The 19,155-nt window shown below is 43.8% G+C and overlaps 1 protein-coding gene and 1 long non-coding RNA gene across 17 annotated transcripts in view; one reads left to right on the top strand and one right to left on the bottom strand.

Annotated features, from left to right (window-relative positions):
• Nucleotides 1–19,155, bottom strand: part of ARMC9 (armadillo repeat containing 9) — a 160,150-nt gene that overhangs the window by 119,558 nt on the left and 21,437 nt on the right. For all 16 annotated transcript variants that reach the window (XM_046644073.1, XM_046644071.1, XM_046644077.1 and 13 more), the window contains 2 exons: nt 13,190–13,347; nt 7,353–7,451 (listed from right to left, as the gene is read on the bottom strand). In XM_046644073.1, the coding sequence (XP_046500029.1) occupies nt 7,353–7,451; nt 13,190–13,347 (257 nt within the window). The remainder of the gene's footprint in view (nt 1–7,352; nt 7,452–13,189; nt 13,348–19,155) is intronic.
• Nucleotides 777–10,006, top strand: LOC124228975 (uncharacterized). Its single transcript, XR_006885819.1, has 3 exons — nt 777–977; nt 4,328–4,396; nt 8,795–10,006. It is a non-coding gene; the product is annotated as an uncharacterized LOC124228975 (long non-coding RNA).

Below are 19,155 nucleotides of genomic sequence, written 5' to 3' on the forward strand. Positions count from 1 at the left end.
AGAGTGAAGGCAGGGCCCCCTGGCCAGCGACCTCAAGGGGAATGAGTACCTAGGAGAGGTTAAATAACCACAGTGGGACACCTGAGGAAACGTGCCTTAGCCACGGGACTAAAGAGGCCACGGAGGCTGGAGGCCCAGAGGAGCATCCCTGCCATATGCAGAAGGGAGGTTGCTATGACAACCTCTGTACCAGGAAGGGTAGTACATGACACGAAAATGCAGGGTTGTAAACGCAGGAGGGGAGGGCTAGAAGGGAAAACTGTGCAAATGAGATTTGGAAATGGAGCTAAGTATGTGGAGTGGGGGTGCTCATGTGTCCAAATGTGCTGCTAAGATCTCCAGATGCTTCTCGGGCAGGAGCCTCTCTGGCTCACCAGGTCACCGAGGGTGGTGACCATGGCCCTGCTTCGCCGCCCTGTAGCCTGCAGTCGGAGAGCCTGGGGTTGGGCACAGCGTGCAGCAACACACACACTCGGGAAGTACCAGGGGCTGGGGTGCTGGAGCTTCTCGGGGTTTCCATAACCAGAGCTGAGCCTAGAGAGACAGACCAGCATCAGATCACGGAGGGCCATGAGCTCCAGGCTGAGCACTCTGGAGCTGAAGCAATGGCAGGTATTAGGCAAGGGAGTAACATGATCCGATGCCTGTATGTACCTAAATCCTTCCTGAAACATGAGGGCATAAATAAATAAATACCACACAACTGGAAAGGTCACTCCAACTCCCACATGAACGAGCCACCAGAAAGGCGAGAGCTTTGAGGCTGACACAGTTAGGAAATGGTGCTTTAAGCCAGGACAAAAACCGGGAGAGTCTGACCAAACACAGAGCAACAGAGAACAGGGCGGGATGGAGGAAGCCCGCTCAGATCCCGAGGGCTGGCTGAACGTGGGGCAACGGAAAGGACAGTGTTCCCTGGGGTCCCATTCACCGAGTCAGGAAATACAGGAGGGGAGACCGCCTGTTTGGAGGAAAAGGTGAGCGCGGATTTGGAAATGTGATATGCCTGTCAGACATTCACGGGGAGGCTAGTAAGTCTGAGATTGGAGGTCAGGGGACAGGTCTGAGCCAACGGCACAGTCACTCTGTGCCAATCCCTGTTCTACCAGCTGGTTGAGATCAAAGGTGATCAATCCTCACAGCGCCAGGTCAGTTCACACGTGACAGGCGTCGGTGTGTGAGGTGGAGCAGGGAGAGGGGAGCGAGGCATGCAACTCCCCTCAAATACACAGCACTGGGCCCAGAAAGGCTGCCTCGACACGCAGGGGGAATGTGGGCAAGTGGCAGGCTTCTTGTCAAGACTTAAGAAAACCACACATGGGACAAGGCAAGAGCTGAAGACGTTGAACTTCATGCCAGAGCCACGGTCCACACAACAGGAAGTTTCAGGAAGAATCCTCCTCAGCAGAACAACCCCACAAGCTTTCCTGAACAACTGCACACGGCCATCCCGGAAGAGGGTCACTGCTGCCATCACTCCCACTCCTGGCCCCTGCAGGACGTTACTACTAACAAAGATGGTTGATTCGGAAGTAGACGCCTTCTAAGAGTCGCATGTTCTGGGCCTTTAATATATTTAACACTATCACACCTGAAAGGTATTTTAACTTATATGTCCAATGGGGTCTACTTGGCGTTGGTGAAGAAAGGGAGGGTTAATTCCCATACGTGCCATTTTTCCAATAAGGATCATTTAAATGGAAACTACCCCACCCAACAAATCCACAAACCCACAGGTGCCACAGGGTGGGACTTGGGACTCACCCAGGGAGCTGAGCTTGGATTTCTACCTTCAGAGTCGGCACAGACTCTGTGTCAGGGTCAGCCCCCCCCACCCACTCCTGCCTTAGGACAGACACTCTGCATGGGGTAAACAGGGCCATTCCCTCCTCAGTCACAGCACAGCTTTCCTGCAGTGTCTCTGCATTCACGCTCGCCCAGTACAGAGAGGGCTAAGGGGAGAAAGACAGACCAAGGTGCTTTCAAATGCTCCACCTCTGTATGCTGCATCATTAGAAACAGCAAAAAACTGAAAAGCCATCTGAACGTAGGCTAGAGGAATGGCTAAATTTACCATATTGTTCTCAGATTCAAACTCTAAAAGATGAGGGAAATATAACTGTGCTAAAAGGACAGGGAAAGCAGCTCCTTTTTCCTTTATTCTTTTGTCCGATCTTCCAGTCAGTTCAGAATCAAGGGGGACGAGGGTGCTGTTTACTGCGCCCTCCTGAACTTTCAACAGTGAGCGAGGCTGCAGAAGGCCAGGCTTTTAACAGCCAGATTTAAAAGCCAGCATCACATGTGTTAAACTTTATAGATGAGGCAGTTTTCCGAGGGGCCCCAGCCAAGCCCCTTTGCAGAGGACAGTGAACTGCAACACTCAAGTTCAAGCGAGCACCCCAGGGGCTGGCGATCAAGGTCACAACAAAAAGGAGGCTGGTCTGTGCCCACCTCTTTATCTTGAAATTGATGGTGTTCTGTTTGGACCTAGCGTAGAATTTATTCCCTCAAAAAATAAAAAAGCAACGTTCTTCCCCCTCCAAATCTTAAATTCTCTCAGTTCAGGCACTACACATGCCATGTAAACTGGATCCTATTTCCTCTTCACTTGTTATAAACCTGATATCACACACTGACGTTAGCTGAGCTTAATCAACCACAGTATTCTTTTACACATTTATAACGAGCCCTCATCCACCTTTTATCATCTTGTAGAGAGTTCTAATAGGAACAGTAAAAGACTGTTTGCAGCTCTTATTGCCTGTTCCTAAGTCAACGACTCGGTAGAAAGAAAATGGTTAGGAACTGAGAGAAACAACCCGTCCCCTGTCCCCTGGTTTCCGAGGCCTGACAGGGAAGGACGGCAGGACTGGTCTCTCGACAAACGAAGCTAACTTCCAATGGGATACAATATCAGATATGCTGTGCCCCCTCCCTTTTAAGCTGCTCCTAATTAACATGACGTCAGTGTTAAATAAGCCGGATGCATCATTCCACCAACAGAAAATGGAAATACGAGGATTCTTGTGTATGTGAGATAGGATGGGATTTTACAACACAAACCTGGAAAACACTAAGTATCTGCTGAATTAATAAATAAATGGAAGGGATGGAAAAAAGGAGTGGTCCTATTCGACACAGATCCTGCTATGCTAATTACTGCCAGAAAGCCAACATTTTTGGTAAACACGCTCTGCTCCTTCACTGACTTACAGCTGACTGTACAGCGTTCACACAGTGTGAACTCAGCCAGTTCTCAGGGATGTGGCTTGAAATCCTTCATCCTGGAGGGCCCATGAGGAAGTTACTTTTCTGAAATTCAGATGTCTGCATGTACTTTACTGACATTTTAAAAACAGCCAATTCTTAGCCCCGTGGCACAGCGGTTAAGTTCGCATGTTCTGCTTTGCCGGCCTGGGATTTGCCGGTTTGGATCCCGGGTGCGGACTTACGCACTGCTTGTCAAGCCATGCCATGGCAGGCGTCCCACACATAAAGTAGAGGAAGATGGGCATGGATGTTATCTCAGGGACAGTGTTCCTCAGCAAAAAGAGGAGGATTAGTGGCAGATGTTAGCTCAGGGATAATCTTCCTCAAAAAAAAAAAAAAAAGGCTAATTCTCTAAGATTTCTGCATCCTAAAATCACTGTGGCCATATCCTGAAGCATGGACTCTACAGATTCTGTCATCCATGGGTCTATGTGTGGTACAGTGACACAACCAACAGCTCTAAGATACTTCTGCATGCACCATGAGGATGTGGTCAAGGCTATTTGCTCTTCACCACATTATTGTGTCCCTTCTAGGAAGACACAGAAGAGAAACTATCCTCAGGTCTTAGCACCAGAATAGCCATGTGAAACAGTTGTTTGACCTTCCAGTCTTCAAAAAAGATGTGTTTAACCTTATTTTTAAATTACAAGAGTAGTACCTACTTGCAAAACGTTCACGGTCTAAAGGGCAAACAGGGAACGCCAGTGGCACTGAACCGGTCTATTCTGGGGTGTGTGCGGCACTCATGGGTGCTCATTTTACTCTTGTGTTTCCTGGGTCACAAGTGGAGCACAAATGCTGTTTTTGATGCAGCAAATACTACATAACAAAAACGATACAACCACCCTCCCTTCCCTTATGAGTAAACTGTGTGACTGCTCAGGTGAACCTTTCTGCACAGGCTGCTAGAAAGCTCAGAGCCAAATCTGTGCCTGTCTCTCCAGGTGGACAGCACCTTAGGACATGCACGTTTTGCACTAGCCTTAGCCCTGGCTGACTGTTATTTTTCTACCCTCATTTTCCTTTAACCACAATTTCTTTTCTTTCTCTCCAGCGTTACTGAGACATATTTGACGTATATCACTGTGTAAGCTGAAAGTGCAAACAGGATGATTTCAGACATGTATGTATTGTAAAATGATGACCACAATAAGGTTTAGTGAACACATCCATCCTCACCTTTGTGCGTGTGTGTGTGGTGAGAATATTTAAGATCTACTCTCTTGACAACTTTCAAGTCTAAATATAGTACTGTTAACCATAGTCAGCATGCTGTACACTACATGCCCAGAACTTACTTATCTCATAACCAGAAGTTTGTACCCTCTGACTAACATCTCACCACTTCCCCCACCACCCAGTCCCTGGAAACCACCAAGCTACTTTCTGTTTCCACGAGTTCTAACCACAATTTTTTCCTTTATTTTTTTTTCTATTTTTTCATTTCTTATATTTGTGTTTTCTCATATTAATAAGCTGCTTCAAACCTACTTAAGAATGAGGAAGGCTTAAAATATTTTTTAATACTAAAAAGGCCTCTGTTTAGTGAAAGCCCAGAAATAAAACCACACATCTATGGACAGCTAATCTTTGACAAAGGAGCTGAGGGCATACGATGGAGAAAAGAAAGTCTCTTCAACAAATGGTGCTGGGAAAACTGGAAAGCCACATGTAAAAGAATGAAAATTGACCATTCTTTTCCACCATTCACAAAAATAAACTCAAAATGGATCAAAGACCTAAAGATAAGACCTGAAACTATAAGGCTTCTAGAAGAAAATGTAGGCAGTACACTCTTTGACATGAGTATTAAAAGGATCTTTTCGGACACCATAACTCCTCAGACGAGGGAAACAATAGTAAGAATAAACAAATGGGACTTCATCAGACAAAAGAGCTTCTTCAAGGCAAGAGAAAACAGGATTGAAACAAAAAAACAACCCACTAGTTGGGAAAAAATATTTACAAGTTATATATCCGACAAAGGGTTAATCTCCATAATATATAAAGAACTCACAGAGCTCAACAAGAAAAAATCAAACAACCTGATCAAAAAATGGGCAGGGGACATGAACAGACATTTCTCCAAAGAAGATATATGGATAGCTAATAGACACATGAAAAGATGCTCATCATCACTAAACATCAGGGAAACGCAAATCAAAACTACACTAAGATATCACCTTACACCTATTAGAATGGCAAAAATAACCAAAACAAAAAGTGACAAATGTTGGAGAGGTTGTGGAGAAAAAGGAACCCTCATACACTGCTGGTGGGAATGCAAACTGGTGCAGCCACTATGGAAAACAGTATGGAGATTTCTCAAAAAGTTAAAAATAGAAATACCATATGACCCAGCCATCCCACTACTGGGTATCTATCATAAGAACCTGAAATCAGCAATTCCAAAAGTCCCATGCACCCCTATGTTCATCGCAGCATTATTTACAATAGCCAAGACGTGGAAGCAACCTAAGTGCCCATCAACTGATGATTGGATAAAGAAGATATAATATACACACACACACACACACACACACACACACACACACACACACACACACACACAATGGAATACTACTCAGCCAGAAAAAAGGATTAAATCGTCCTATTCATAACAACATGGATGGACCTTGAGGGTATTATGTTAAGTCAAATAAGCCAGATAGAGAAAGATGAACTCTGTATGACTCCACTCATAGGTGGAAGTTAAATATATAGACAAAGAGAACTGACTGGTGGTTACCAGGGGATGGGGGGGTGGGAGGAGGGCAGAAGGAGTGAAGTGGTGCACCTAAAACATGACTAACAATAATGTACAACTGAAATTTCACAAGGTTGTAAACTATCACAATCTTAACAAAAAGTTAAAAAAAAAAAAAAGGTCTCTGTTTAAGAAGACCCTAATATTAACACACAAACCCTTAATTAAAAGTTATGGCTTTGACCCATGGCGGTGCCCCAGGATCACCCAGCACGTCCTTCCTAATAGAAAGTGCCTGTTTCCACCCACTCGGCCTCTGGACCAGGCCGCTGTGAGCTGTAAGGACAGGGGTTCATGAACTCTGAAACTTCCTCAGGAGACACGGAGCTACTCACTCCCTGATTAAGAACCCCCACTCAACACCATATGCCTCCAGAGCAGCTACCCCAAGAAAGACACAACATCACCTGCGTGATATTTTGGCCTGGGATGCAAACCTGAATCTAATCACGAGGAAACATCAAACACAAAAGGAGAAATGTTCTATTTTTAACTATATTCTTCTAAACTACCAACGTCATGAAAGTCCACGAAAAACTCGGGGAATGTTTAAAATTAAAGGCGGCTAAAGAGACATGACAATTCCCCGCAGCACGTGACCCTAGACGACCGCCGAGGAATAAGCTTAAAGGACATCGACGGCTCAGCACAACCTGGAGAACGCACGGCAGATGAGCATGCTGTACCGATACTAAATTTACTGGAGTTGACAACTGGACAGTTATATAAGAGAATATTCTGTTAATAAATACACTGCACTCGTATAGGAGTAAAGGGCCATGACATATGTAATTCATCTTCAGATGGTTCAGAAAACTCTGTGTGTGTGTGTGTAGAGCAAGTAAACAAACAGGTAAAATGCCAACAGTTGATGAACATGGGTAAAGGGTATGTAAGTGTCCTTTGTGCTACTTTTTCAACTTTTCTGTAAGTTCGCAATAATTCCAAGTAAAAAGTTAACGAAAAATAAGACAGCCCCTGCCATAGGCAGTACAACTTCCAGTACGGCAGTTATTTCTGAAAGAGAATACAGGTCCCCTTGTTTCCTGTTGACTTGCTGCTGTCGCCAGGCCCACACCCCATCGCGAAGCTCCATCGGGAAGGACAGAGCACACCTCTCTCCCACCACCCCCAGGAGGCTGGCTTCCAGCTGCTCACTCTTCAAACACAGCCTTCTTCTCTCTCTGGGAATTTCGAGACCTCCAAGCCCAGCTGAAATACAGACTCCTGAATATCATTTCTCCTGCTCTTTCTTTTTTTTCATTTCCGTTATATTAAACTTGGGGGGCAGACCATGGGCACAGAGCCTCACCGTCCCGGGCCTCGTGAAGTCCACGCTGTGTGCCAGGCTCTGCCGCATCTGGTTGCTGAAGAGGCGGACGCAGACGCTCTGCAGGTACTCTGGGGTGATCTGCAAAGAGGACACGAGGACTTCTGGTGAAAGGCGCAAAGTTCATCCAGAGGACCTGAGGCGGCCTAGCAATCATCAGAGCTGTCTCTCAACAGTTCTTCCATAAGGGACAGAGGCAAAATTTTGCTTTAACATAGGAGGCCTTGGGGGTTAAAGCATTAAGCCTGACAGAAAAAACGGCTAACGTACCACAGGCCTGAGCACGGGATATCACACTTTGTGTAATTCCACGACGTACTCCCACTGTCATGTAAAATTAACTGATTTTAAACCACTTTTCGTTAATTCAAGCAATAAAGTCATTGAGTGGCCACAATGTAGTGGAACGATGCTGGGTTTAAAATGTGAAGATGTGGGCTCAAGTTGTGGACTCCTGTGGAAACCAAGAGCTCTGCCTCCTGTTTTTGTGACCTGTCAAATGAAAGGAATAATTTCTACCCCTCTGGGTCACTGTGAGATGGGTAAACGAGATTATGGATACGCCCAGCATATGACAGGCGACTTGGTAAACGCTGAATGAACATTTAATGATGGAGACATCTTCATACACTATCCGGTGCCTGACAACGAGAGGCTGAATTACTGCTCCCCTCAATGCTACTATACTGTAGCGTTTGTCTTGAGCATCTCTCATACCTCATTAGCTACTATAATTCAGGATTGATACACATCTAAGGTGGTAATCTCTGAAACTTTTTCTTTTTTAAAAAATAATACATGCTCATTTAAAACGTATGAGTGCCACAACCTATCCCCAATCTCACTCCTCCCCCACAAACCACTCCCTGGAGGTAACTGCTGGGAACAATTTTGCACTCTTCCAGACTTTCCTCTTGGCTTGACTGTTAGACAGGACTCTCCCTCCCCCAGCCTCATGATTCCATGCGGTGAACTTCCACATGGTAATGTCACTGGCCTTTCTCCCTACTCGTCACCCACTTGTCTCCATGAGAGGAGGACTACTCAACCAACTGGTGAGTTGGAAAGAGTTGGGAATACTGGGCTGGACCCTTTCTCTCCCTATAGGACTCCCATCTACCCACTGGAAGCTTTTCGTCTGCTTCAACCACATAAAAGGCTCTGTCCATCCATGGCAGATGTCTCTGGTCACCTCTCAACACTCAGCCCTAAGTGACTCAGACAAAGAAGGACCTATCTCAAGCCTGCAGCTCCTACATTATCCTGAGTCCATTTCCTCTGAATTCATATGGTATCAAAATTTAAACATTCCTTTCTCCTTCTGTATTAACCTTTCCTTTTACACCTGCTCATTCCCTACAACTTAAAACCACGTCCATGTATATTTCATATTAAAAACATATCTTTCCTTCTCTCCACCCCAGGTCTCCATCTACCAACCGCCCTCTCAATACTCCTCCTTCACAGCCGAGGGCCTTGAGAGAGCAGCTACCTTTGCTCTCACCTCCCCTGTACCTTCCAACAACTGTAAGCAAGCTTCCACCTGCATCGCTCCAGGGAAACTCATGTGGCAAAGGTCACCGCCAATGACCTTCTAAATGTCAAAAGCATTGAACGCTTTCCAGTTCCAGTCTTCTGGAGTTTTCTGTGGCTTTTGAGACTTTGGATCAACCCTTTACTCCTGAAACTGTTTCCTATTCTGACTTCTGGAACTTCTACCAGAACTATTTCTCCAACAAGGAAATCTGATTATGTCACTTTTTTGCTTAAAACAGGTAAATGAGGAAAGGACATGAATAAACAGCTGACTAAAAGAATATAAACGGCCAAAGAACACATGAAAATATATTCAGCCTCACAAAAAATTAAAGAAATGTAAATTGAGACATTCAGAATACCAAGTTTTACTTACCAAACTGGCAAAGATTTCAAAGTATAATCATGTCTAGTGTTGGCAAGTGTGTGGAGAAATAGACACTCTGATACACTACTGGGCGTAGGAGGTGGGTAGACACTGTTGAAATCTTAGGAGACATAATTTGGTAACATCTATCAAAATTTTCACGCCCATAACCCCCCGAGCTTTGGCCGCTCCAGCCATACCAAGTAACTTCCAGCAGTTTTGTGAATGTCTATGTGCTGTGCTTTCACATGAGCAAGAGGTTACAGCGCAGGAGACTAGCAATTCCACTCTTGGAATCTAATCTTACCTAAATTCAAAGGTATACAGTATGCACAAGAATGCTTCCTGCAACATTTTTGTTACAGTAAACAAAAAATCTAAATGTTTATCATTAGAGAGCTGACGAATTATGGTTCACCCTTACAATGGAATAATGTACAAGCGTTAAAAAGAATGAGGCAGGTGTGGTCATGTGAAAAGATCTCCAAGATAACTGAAAGTGAAATAGCAAGTTTCAGAAGAGTAATGGACCATATGATCCCAAGCAAGTATGTGTATGCTGCATATACACATGGGTGTGTGTGTGCACACACACAGAGACATATGCATAGAAATGTTCTGAAACAATACACAAGAAAATGTTAATCTTGAATATCCATAAGGAAATGAGACTAAGGAATTGCATGTGGGAAGGGGGCTCTTGCTCCTTACTATACACTCCTCTGAATTGTTTCAAATTTCTACCATGAGCATGTATTTCTTTATATTAAAAACAAGCTAGTTAAGATTCCAGTCTCTGTGCCCCCCCATCCCTCCCCATCTTGATATTTGAGGCTGCTTCAGCCTCTGCCTGGTGGTCTGTGGGCATCTGCTTGCCACTGCAACAATAAGAGCTCATGTGCCCATCCCTAGTCAGCATGCTACACCTGGTGTCACATCAACCCTGGCTGTAAGAGGCACACCAGGATGATGGCAGTTATTTATTTATTTATTTAATTTGTTCATTTTTTTAAAGATTGGCACCTGGGAGCTAACAACTGTTGCCAATCTTCTTCTTTTTTTTTTTTTTCCTGCCTTTTTCTCCCGCAATCCCCCCAGTACATAGTTGTATATTTTTTTAGTTGTGGGTCCTTCTAGTTGTGGCATATGGGACGCTGCCTCAACATGGCCTAATGAGCGGTGCCATGTCCACGCCCAGGATGCAAACCCTGGGTCGCTGAAGCAGAGCGTGAGAACTTAACCACTCGGCCAGGGGGCTGGCCTCGATGGTGGTTATTTTTTAACAGGAGAAAAAGCAAAAGGAAAACATATGTTTTTCTTTTTATTTATTTTTGTACTGCTTAAATTTTCTAACTATGTGCATGTCTTTTTTTTGTCAAACAAAACAATCAATAGAAGAAAATTAAGGTGAATATTTATTCTAGCCCCTTCAGTGGGAAAAGCTTCTTTAATAACATTATGAAAAGGCAGAATGGATAAAGGGAAATTGATAGATATTGATAGATTTGACTACATAAAAACGTAAACTTTACTAAATTAAGGAACATTAAATTAAAAAGCAACAAACAGGAAAATACTTACAAAGATGAACTTACAAAAGATGAACTGTGAATGGCCCATGTCTGATAGCCACGTCCAAAGCTGAAATTCTGATTTCCCCAAAGCTGCCCCACCCAAGGCCTTCCCTGTCCCAGCTGGGGCAATACTACCTTTCCAGTAGCTTAGGCCAGAAACTTGGAGTCATCCTTTAAGCCCCTCTGTCTCTCTGTCTCCCCAGGTCCAATCCTGTTGGCTCTACCTCACCCCACACCCAGCGAGCACTTCTCCCACCTCATCTGCCACCTCCACCACCACCGGGTCTCCCTTCCATGACTGCAAGACCCTTCCTGCTGGTCTCCCGACTTTCCCCTAACCCCACTATGGACTAATCTAAAAGACAGCCAGGTGATCCTTTCACAACATGCCAGACCAGACCACTCCACTGTGCTGCTCCGCAGTTTACTTGTAGTAAAGGCCCAAATCCTCACCATGGCCCCCGCAGGCCCCTCACGACCTACTGTGTCTCACTTTCCACTTCTCCCTCGCTCTCCCCCTCACTCACTCCAGCCACACCGACTCTTGGCATCACTCAAACACACGAGACACGCTCCCTCTTTTGTTCCTTTGCATTGGCTGTTCCTCCGGGCTAGAGTTCTGGGAGAATCCCAGAGAAGCACATAACTAATTCTCTCACCTCTCTTCAGTGTTTACTCAAACGTCCACCATCAATGAAGCTTCCTCTGACTGCCTATTTAAAATTGCCCCCTGCCCATACACACATATCCCCACAAACTCTGACCCTCTTTACCCCACTTCACTTTTCTTCTCATAGCACTTGCCATTTTCTAGCACACTACATAATTTCCTTATCTATTGTCTTTATGTTGACCGTTTATTATCTTTCTCCTGCTACTGAGTGTGCCCTCCATGAGGGCAGGGATCTTTGTTTTGTTGCCTGATGTAGCCCAGTCGCCTAGAACAGGGCCTGGCACACGGTAAGTATTCAACAAATCTTTGTTAAATGAATGAGAGACGCACATAAAAAATGTTCGATTGCACATGTAATGAACGTACTGTATATTTAAATCCTGAGATACTATATCTCACCTGTCAAATTTGCAAAACACAAAAATTTTAATGATAATACTCAAGATTGGCCAGGGCATAAGAAAATGAACTATCAGTGGAATCAGATTAGCAAAACCCTCCTGGGGGGCCTTAGCATAGATTTCAACCTAGAAAATCAACTTTAAAAAATGTAACACGGCCCATCTCCAGGGATGTCTCCCTCTATGTTTATAATTCAGGAAAGTGAAAACCTGGAAAACAACCTAAATGTCCAAGAAGAGGAAGCTGACACTAAAGTAAGACACTGCCGTGTGGCGGAAAACTCTCCAGCCACTAAAGGTGAGGCATCGTGGAACATTTAACGACTTCAAGAACGCAGGACTCAGCACCAAGGAAGAAAGCAGATTAGGAAGCTGTGTGAACTAGAGCCCATTTTTATAAAACGTGTATCTAAGTATTGAAAGAAGTCTGGAATGTTACCAAGTGTTATTACTAAGTGAGACAATTACAGGTAATTTTAATTTTATTTTTCCACAGTTCTATATTTCTGAAATTTTCTATAATATAGATCATAGAAAAATGTTACAACTGGAGGAAACTGGGCAAGGTGTACAAGAGCCCTCTCTGCGCTATTTCTTAAATTACATATGAACCTACAATTACTTCCATTTTTAAAAAAATTATATTTCCACAAAGAGATTGTATTACACTTTCTAATTTTTTATTAAGTAAAACATTAGTCATTCCCATTAAAGTCAGGAATAAGACAAAGATGCCCATGATCACATTACTGACCAATGTCCCAGAGTCTTAGCTAAGAAAAAGAAAGTTATAATATATAATGAGAAAAGCGAAACAAAAATATCATTATTTGAAGATGATATGACTGCCAATCTAGAATATGGAAAATCAATCAAAAGAATCTTTCAGATTAATAGAGTTCAGAAAGGTAGCTGGATACAAAATATACTGCTTTCCTATTTACCAGCAGGGTATTTCCTCCTCATTTTTATGCCAATACATAATATTTTTTTCTATTGCCAATTTGTTCTTTGCTAACATTAAGAATAAGTTAGAGAAATAAAGACATGGTGGATAATGTGTCAGGAAAAATGGATAAAATACTGCAAGCAGCATGACAAACAGCATGGCACGTCAGCTTGGTCTCCTCTGCCCATTGGCTTTGTGAAGTAGAAGGGTGGGTGTCATTGGCTGGGAGTGGCCAGGAATCGCGCATCAACACAGTCCATGCCCATAATGCATCTTTATCTCGAAAAAGACACATGAACTATTGGGGAATCTTCCTTACCATCTTGCCACTGACTGTGGCCTCCAGAGAATCCACCAGCTCTGCTGTGACTCCAATGAGATTGTGGTAGTCCGCCTGGATCTTATTGTACCGTTTCAGGTATGTCATTGACCTTCGCTCAGCTTCTACCAGCTGCTGGTGGAGCTGCTGCAACATTTCTAGGAAAATAAATTATATTTACATTAAAACAAAACAAAAAAACAATTATTTTTAAAAATCCCACAAAATAAAAAATAATTATATTCTTTTCAACGGAATATCATACCTACTGTCAGAATATTTTGCTGTAACAATAAACTTGTGTTTTATACTTTACTTTGTGTTTAGCACTTTACTCCCATTTCATGCCACATTTAATTGCAAAGTGCTTCATAAACACTGACTTTCGATATGTTGTCTTTGGTAGCCCAATCGACTCATACCGGTTTTCCTAACAAAATCTATTTTCCTGACTGAACCCCATGCAATTTCTTTTAGTTCTTCTATGTGCAAGAAACTAACTCAAGATTTCTTTCTGTAATCAGCTCACAAAATGGCTGAACCAAACCTATGTCTTCTTCTCTGTTTTTGCCCTGGGAGGTCGTCTGGGGCACAATTCATAACCACAGGACAGTTTCTTGTTTTAAGTAAAGGTTAGGGGCTGCCTGACTGATGCTGGAGAAAACTAGAATCTAGAATGAGGTAAGATTCCAAGTGCTCACTCGGCCAGTTTGATAAAGCATAAATCACCCCACCGACCCTTGAGCAGGCAGCCTTGGAAGGTTCTAGAATTCTCTTCGTAGAATCCAACACCCCCACTATCCCTCGGGCAGCACCTGATGACCAAGCCACCCTGGGCACAGTTGGGTCAGGCGAATCTTCTTCCGTGTCAGCACTCCTTTGCCCCATCCTACTTCTCCCTTCCCTGGAGGGCCACGTTTGAATAGAAGGAAATGATGCTGCCCCCAGACTACTGTCCCAATTCAGGCACTGGGTAACACTGAAAGTCTTCATTTTAGAACACATTTCATGTATACAGAGAAAGACTCTTAAATTATAAGGACCTGGGCTCAAATCCCTACTCCACCACTTTCTTGCTGGGTAGCCTGGGGCACAACATTCAACTTCTCTGATTCTCATTTTTCAACCTATAAAAAATGGGGAAAATAATAATGACCTTGAAGAGTTATTGTGAGGAGTAAAAGAAGAAATATGCTCACAGTGTCTAGCACAATGTTGGCCCATAGCAGATGATCAGTAAGTGGCAGCTGTTGTTATTATTTCCTTTCATGGGAAGGGGTCAAAGATTTTTCTAAATGTATCTCTGTGCAAGTAGATCACTTGAAAAAGTGGCAGAAGAGTTACATGCTCAAGCAGTGGTGTGCAAATTTTGAAATATATCAGAATTACCCAAAATAAAGATGATCAAGCCTCACCTTCAGAGACTCTGAATTTGTGGTTATTGGGTAGGGACTAAGTATCTATATTGTTAAAAAAAAAAAAAAAACTCCCCAAATGGTTCTGGCACATACCAGAAGTTTGAGAGCCACTGTCCTGAACTACTATTCCTCCTAATTTGTGCCCTAAACATCTATGAGGAGCACCCACATTCAAATCGTATCTCAAAAACTTTCATGTTTCATGATCGTTGATGTGCAGAAGTAAAATATTTTAACTATTAAAATCCAAAATATCACATAATAATGAACTGTTACTATTATTTAGCACCCATCAAATCTCAGTATTAAAAGATAACTTTAAAAAGTCATCTGGCACAAATTTACACCCAGTATTTGAACCTCTGGAGAACATCCCTGGAAATCATTTATCAAGCTTCTCCTTACATGTTCTTAGGGAGAGGGAGTCATTACCTTCTTCCTACACCAAGTATTATTAGAGCTTTTTCATATGTAAAAAATTCAAAATTACATAAACTAGAACTTCCAACAATGAAAATTCTACAGAATACTCATAATCCCATTTTGTGGTAGTAAATATCAGAGAGTATCTGTGTGAACTTTCTCAACAGGTACCAAGTAGTAGATAATGAAGGAAGTACCAAAACCCATTAGCTGGGTCACGTGACCTCCCAAATCATCAATGTTAATGCCATCAAAGTAGTCCCTCTCTAAAAGACACTGCACAAAGGAATTCTTCCCCTCAGAAACTCATTGTACAATTAAGGGACTACTTATGGAACGTTGCCTTAGGAGCCCACAAGTGGAATTTATGGCAATTTCAAAGTATGGCACACCTGCGGGAATAGAGACTGAACTGCCAGCAGCCTATAGGAAGGAGAGAAGCCGGCAGTTGGGCAGAAACGTTTGTGACCACTTCAAAGACACCACTTACCCAAAGAGCCCGTTATCCCGACCCCACCTTGCAGACACCTTAGCTGGCTACAAACAGGACCTGATCATCACTGTAAGCTATTTGGGCCACAGCTCAAAACATCAACTTTATTTCTGAGCATTAAACAGAACTTTGACTCTTTTTTCCCTGTCAAAAGTTTTATGAGACAAGGACAACTAAGCCAAGACGCCTTGCCATGCAGGATCTCAGCTTTTAATGAGATGTCTTATTCCATGTTATTTTAACAAAACTGTCTAGTCAGGCTAGCAAAATTTATTAAGATTCTTCACATTTCAAAACTTGTGACATAATTTGTGCAAAAGTCCAAAGAATTGCATTCCAAGGTTTAAACAAGAGATATATACAACTAAAAGAATACCAGTTAAGGTCACAGAAAGTTCTCTAATTCCAGCATGCGATGAAGCAATAACAAAGTGATGGAGACCTTCCTACAGTCAAGCAGTTAAGTTTTCTCGTACTAACATTCCTACTTTACTTAGGTGTATTCCTTTTTTTTCTCTTTTCTTTTTTTTGAGGAAGATTAGCTCTGAGCTAACTGCTGCCAATCCTCCTCTTTTCGCTGAGGAAGACTGGCCCTGAGCTAACCTCCGTGCCCATCTTCAGGTACTTTATATGTGGGACGCCTACCGCAGCATGGCTTGCCAAGCGACGCCATGTCCGCACCCGGGATCTGAACCGGCGAACCCCGGGCCAGCGAAGTGGGACGTGTGCACTTAACCACTGCGCCACCAGGCCAGCCCCCTCCCTTTCTTTTCTTTTCAGAGCAGACAAGATTTAATTTTAGAGACTCCTTGGCTGCTCAAGACAAAATGAGACATTTTAAAATACGGACTTGTTTTTTAACCTAATATAAAAACCTAAAATCACTCACTCTATCTTTACGATATACTCTTTCTTCTTGTACTCAGATCTAAATCAGCTCTTTGCTATTTTGCTAATCCATAAATACTGGATGAAGAAAGTTGTGACTTACAACTACGAATACAGGTTACAATTTTTAAAAATACTACTTAGGGCTCTGAACTCCAGAAAAATGATCAGTTGCTCATTTTCTGAAGGAGCCAAATCAATTAATGACAGATATGCTATAAGATACTATTTCTATATCCTTTTTAGGTGGCTAGGTGAAAATAATCAATATGCTATATTGTCAACCTAAGTTTTTGTTCTAAACACTAATTTTTAACGTAATTCCTTTTGAGAGAATTTTCCATTCTAAGCCCTTTTCTTGCCTTCTTCAAAAGCTTATGGAAATCTCACTTTATCCATGAAACCTGTCAAGACACATAGAATAATGATATTACCTAACCATCCAATTAAAAAAAGAACCACCACCTAAGTCTAGAAGTGAGGGCATGTCTGTGCCTTGCGGCCATTGCAGCCTGCGCTGGTGACAAACTAGCTGTCGTGACACTCGACCTGGTTCAAGTGCCCTGCAGTGCTAATCTCTGATCTCCATGGCAATACTGCCTTTCAGGGTTTATTCAGCTATAGACACACACTGTGCCTGCCAGACTCAATTCCACAGACATTCTGCTTGGCTATCCCCAGAAAATTCAATTAAAATCAAACTCAAAGAAGGCTCGGAAACCCCAGGCTCCTTGCGGAAATTCCAAATCAAAGATCTGTAGAAAAACACAGGCTTTTCTTTGCATTTCCCCTTTCATGTTTATTTTGTCTGCAAAATTGGGCCACTTATCAGAGACATAACTGGTTCCCAGCAAAAGGCTGCCCTCAAAAACTGCAGGGTATGCTGGGGTGACAGGAGCTGGCAGAAACTCAGGAATCGGGGAGAAGTTGCTTATCACCTTCCCTCCCCCATTGCCTAGGAGTCCAAAGACCAAATCTGAACAGGGACTGAGCAGAGCCAGTTAAGAACCAAGGCAGTCCTGTGGGGCCAAAGGATGCAGGTGGGGTGGCAGTTTTAAACCCTAACTGCCACGTCTCCGACACCCCTTCCCATCAACGGGTGGAACGCCATTCTCCTTCCTTTGAACCTACGCTGGCCTTAGGAATTCGCTTCTGATGAAGAGAAGGCAGCAGAAATGACACTGAGTTACTTCAGAGGCTGAGTTAGAAAAGGTGACACAGCTTCCAACTGGCTCTCTCTGGGGACATTCACCCTTGCAACCCAGCCACCGTGCGTGCCCTGAGGAAGCCCAGGTCACATGGAAAGTCCATGTAGTTGTTCCAGTCAAAGGCTTCTGCTAAGATCCAGCTGAAAGTCAGCATCAGCCACCTTGTGCACACGGGTGAGGAAGCCTTGGAGATGGCTCCACCCAGCCCTGTCTGCACCCATGAGACACCCGAGGGAGAAGTGCCTAACTGAGCCCACAACTCCCAGACCACGCAAGATGATGATAATAATAATGAATGGACTTGGTCGTTTTATGCCACTGAGTCTGAGGTGGTTTGCTAAGCACTCATAGAACTGGAACTAGTGGACAGAGGAGCAGTGCCAGGAGTTGCAGTAGGAGAGCCAAGTGCGCAGCCCCGTTGTGAGAATTCTAGTTGTGCTGGATGCGAGAAAACCGGCACAGGACCCACTCTAGCCAAGGCCTGGGAACTGCCCCAACACTGCAGGGAGCAGGCCTGAGGAGCTGAAGAGACCACTAGGACTTATCCTCAGGCATGACTGTGCGGGGGCAGAGCAACCTCAGGGAGCTCCAAGGCTGCAGCCTGGTGACTCGGAGCATTCCATATTGACCCCAGGAGGCCGTGTCTATACCCCTGCTCCTCCTCTGTGTTCAGGTCTGGGACCGAGAGAAATAATTCCTGAGACTGGCTGCTCCTCCATGAAGGGCCAGTGGGGCCTGTCCCCTCTCAGATACAGGAGGAGCGGCACAGCTGGCAGAACCAGCTGCACACTTAGAACTGCTGGGCTGGAGATATGTGAGGCTGCACAGGGCGAAAACATTCTAACTCTCCTCCTCGGAAGCTACTAAAGCTGCCCTGTGTCGAGCCTGAAGCACTGCTCATTTGTCCACTCCCCGGAAAGCAAAGAGCTAAATAATTTACTAATGCGTCCTCTTCTTAGCAAATTTTAACCTTCTAAAAAAACCACTGAACAACAATGGCAGGAAGTGTTGACATCCTCTCTAACATTACTCTGCTGAGAAGAGGGCACACGTGCTATTTCGTGTAGTAAAACTCCACCTGCTGGCAACTGAGGAGTATGCCACACATCAGATACCCCTCCCGCGGGTATCATACACCCGTAAGAACACAAGCAGCTTTCACGATGCAGTATCAAAGACAAAACTCAGGCGAAGAACCCCAACTGTGGCCACCAATTCTGTTAACTAAAGTTTTCCTCACCTTTCTGAAAAATGAACAGTTCTGGTAAAAAATTACTGACCATGGAAAACCATCATTTTATGCTAAAAGCTTAAGACTGGAATTCCTACTTTGAATGTAAAAAATGGAAATGCTTTAAAAGAACGAGAACTCCACATTGCTTCTGAGATAAGACACCATTAGTCTAGTTCAAGGTCAATGGGAAAGATACTAACAAAATTCTCTCCCCACTCATGCTAGTCTGTGTCTTCTAACCGTGTGGCTACAGTGACGTCCCTTTGGCACACTGCTCGGATTCTCTTCACTTCTCCAGGTCT

The sequence above is a fragment of the Equus quagga genome, chromosome 17 (assembly GCF_021613505.1).
Source record: "Equus quagga isolate Etosha38 chromosome 17, UCLA_HA_Equagga_1.0, whole genome shotgun sequence".
NCBI lineage: Eukaryota > Metazoa > Chordata > Mammalia > Perissodactyla > Equidae > Equus > Equus quagga.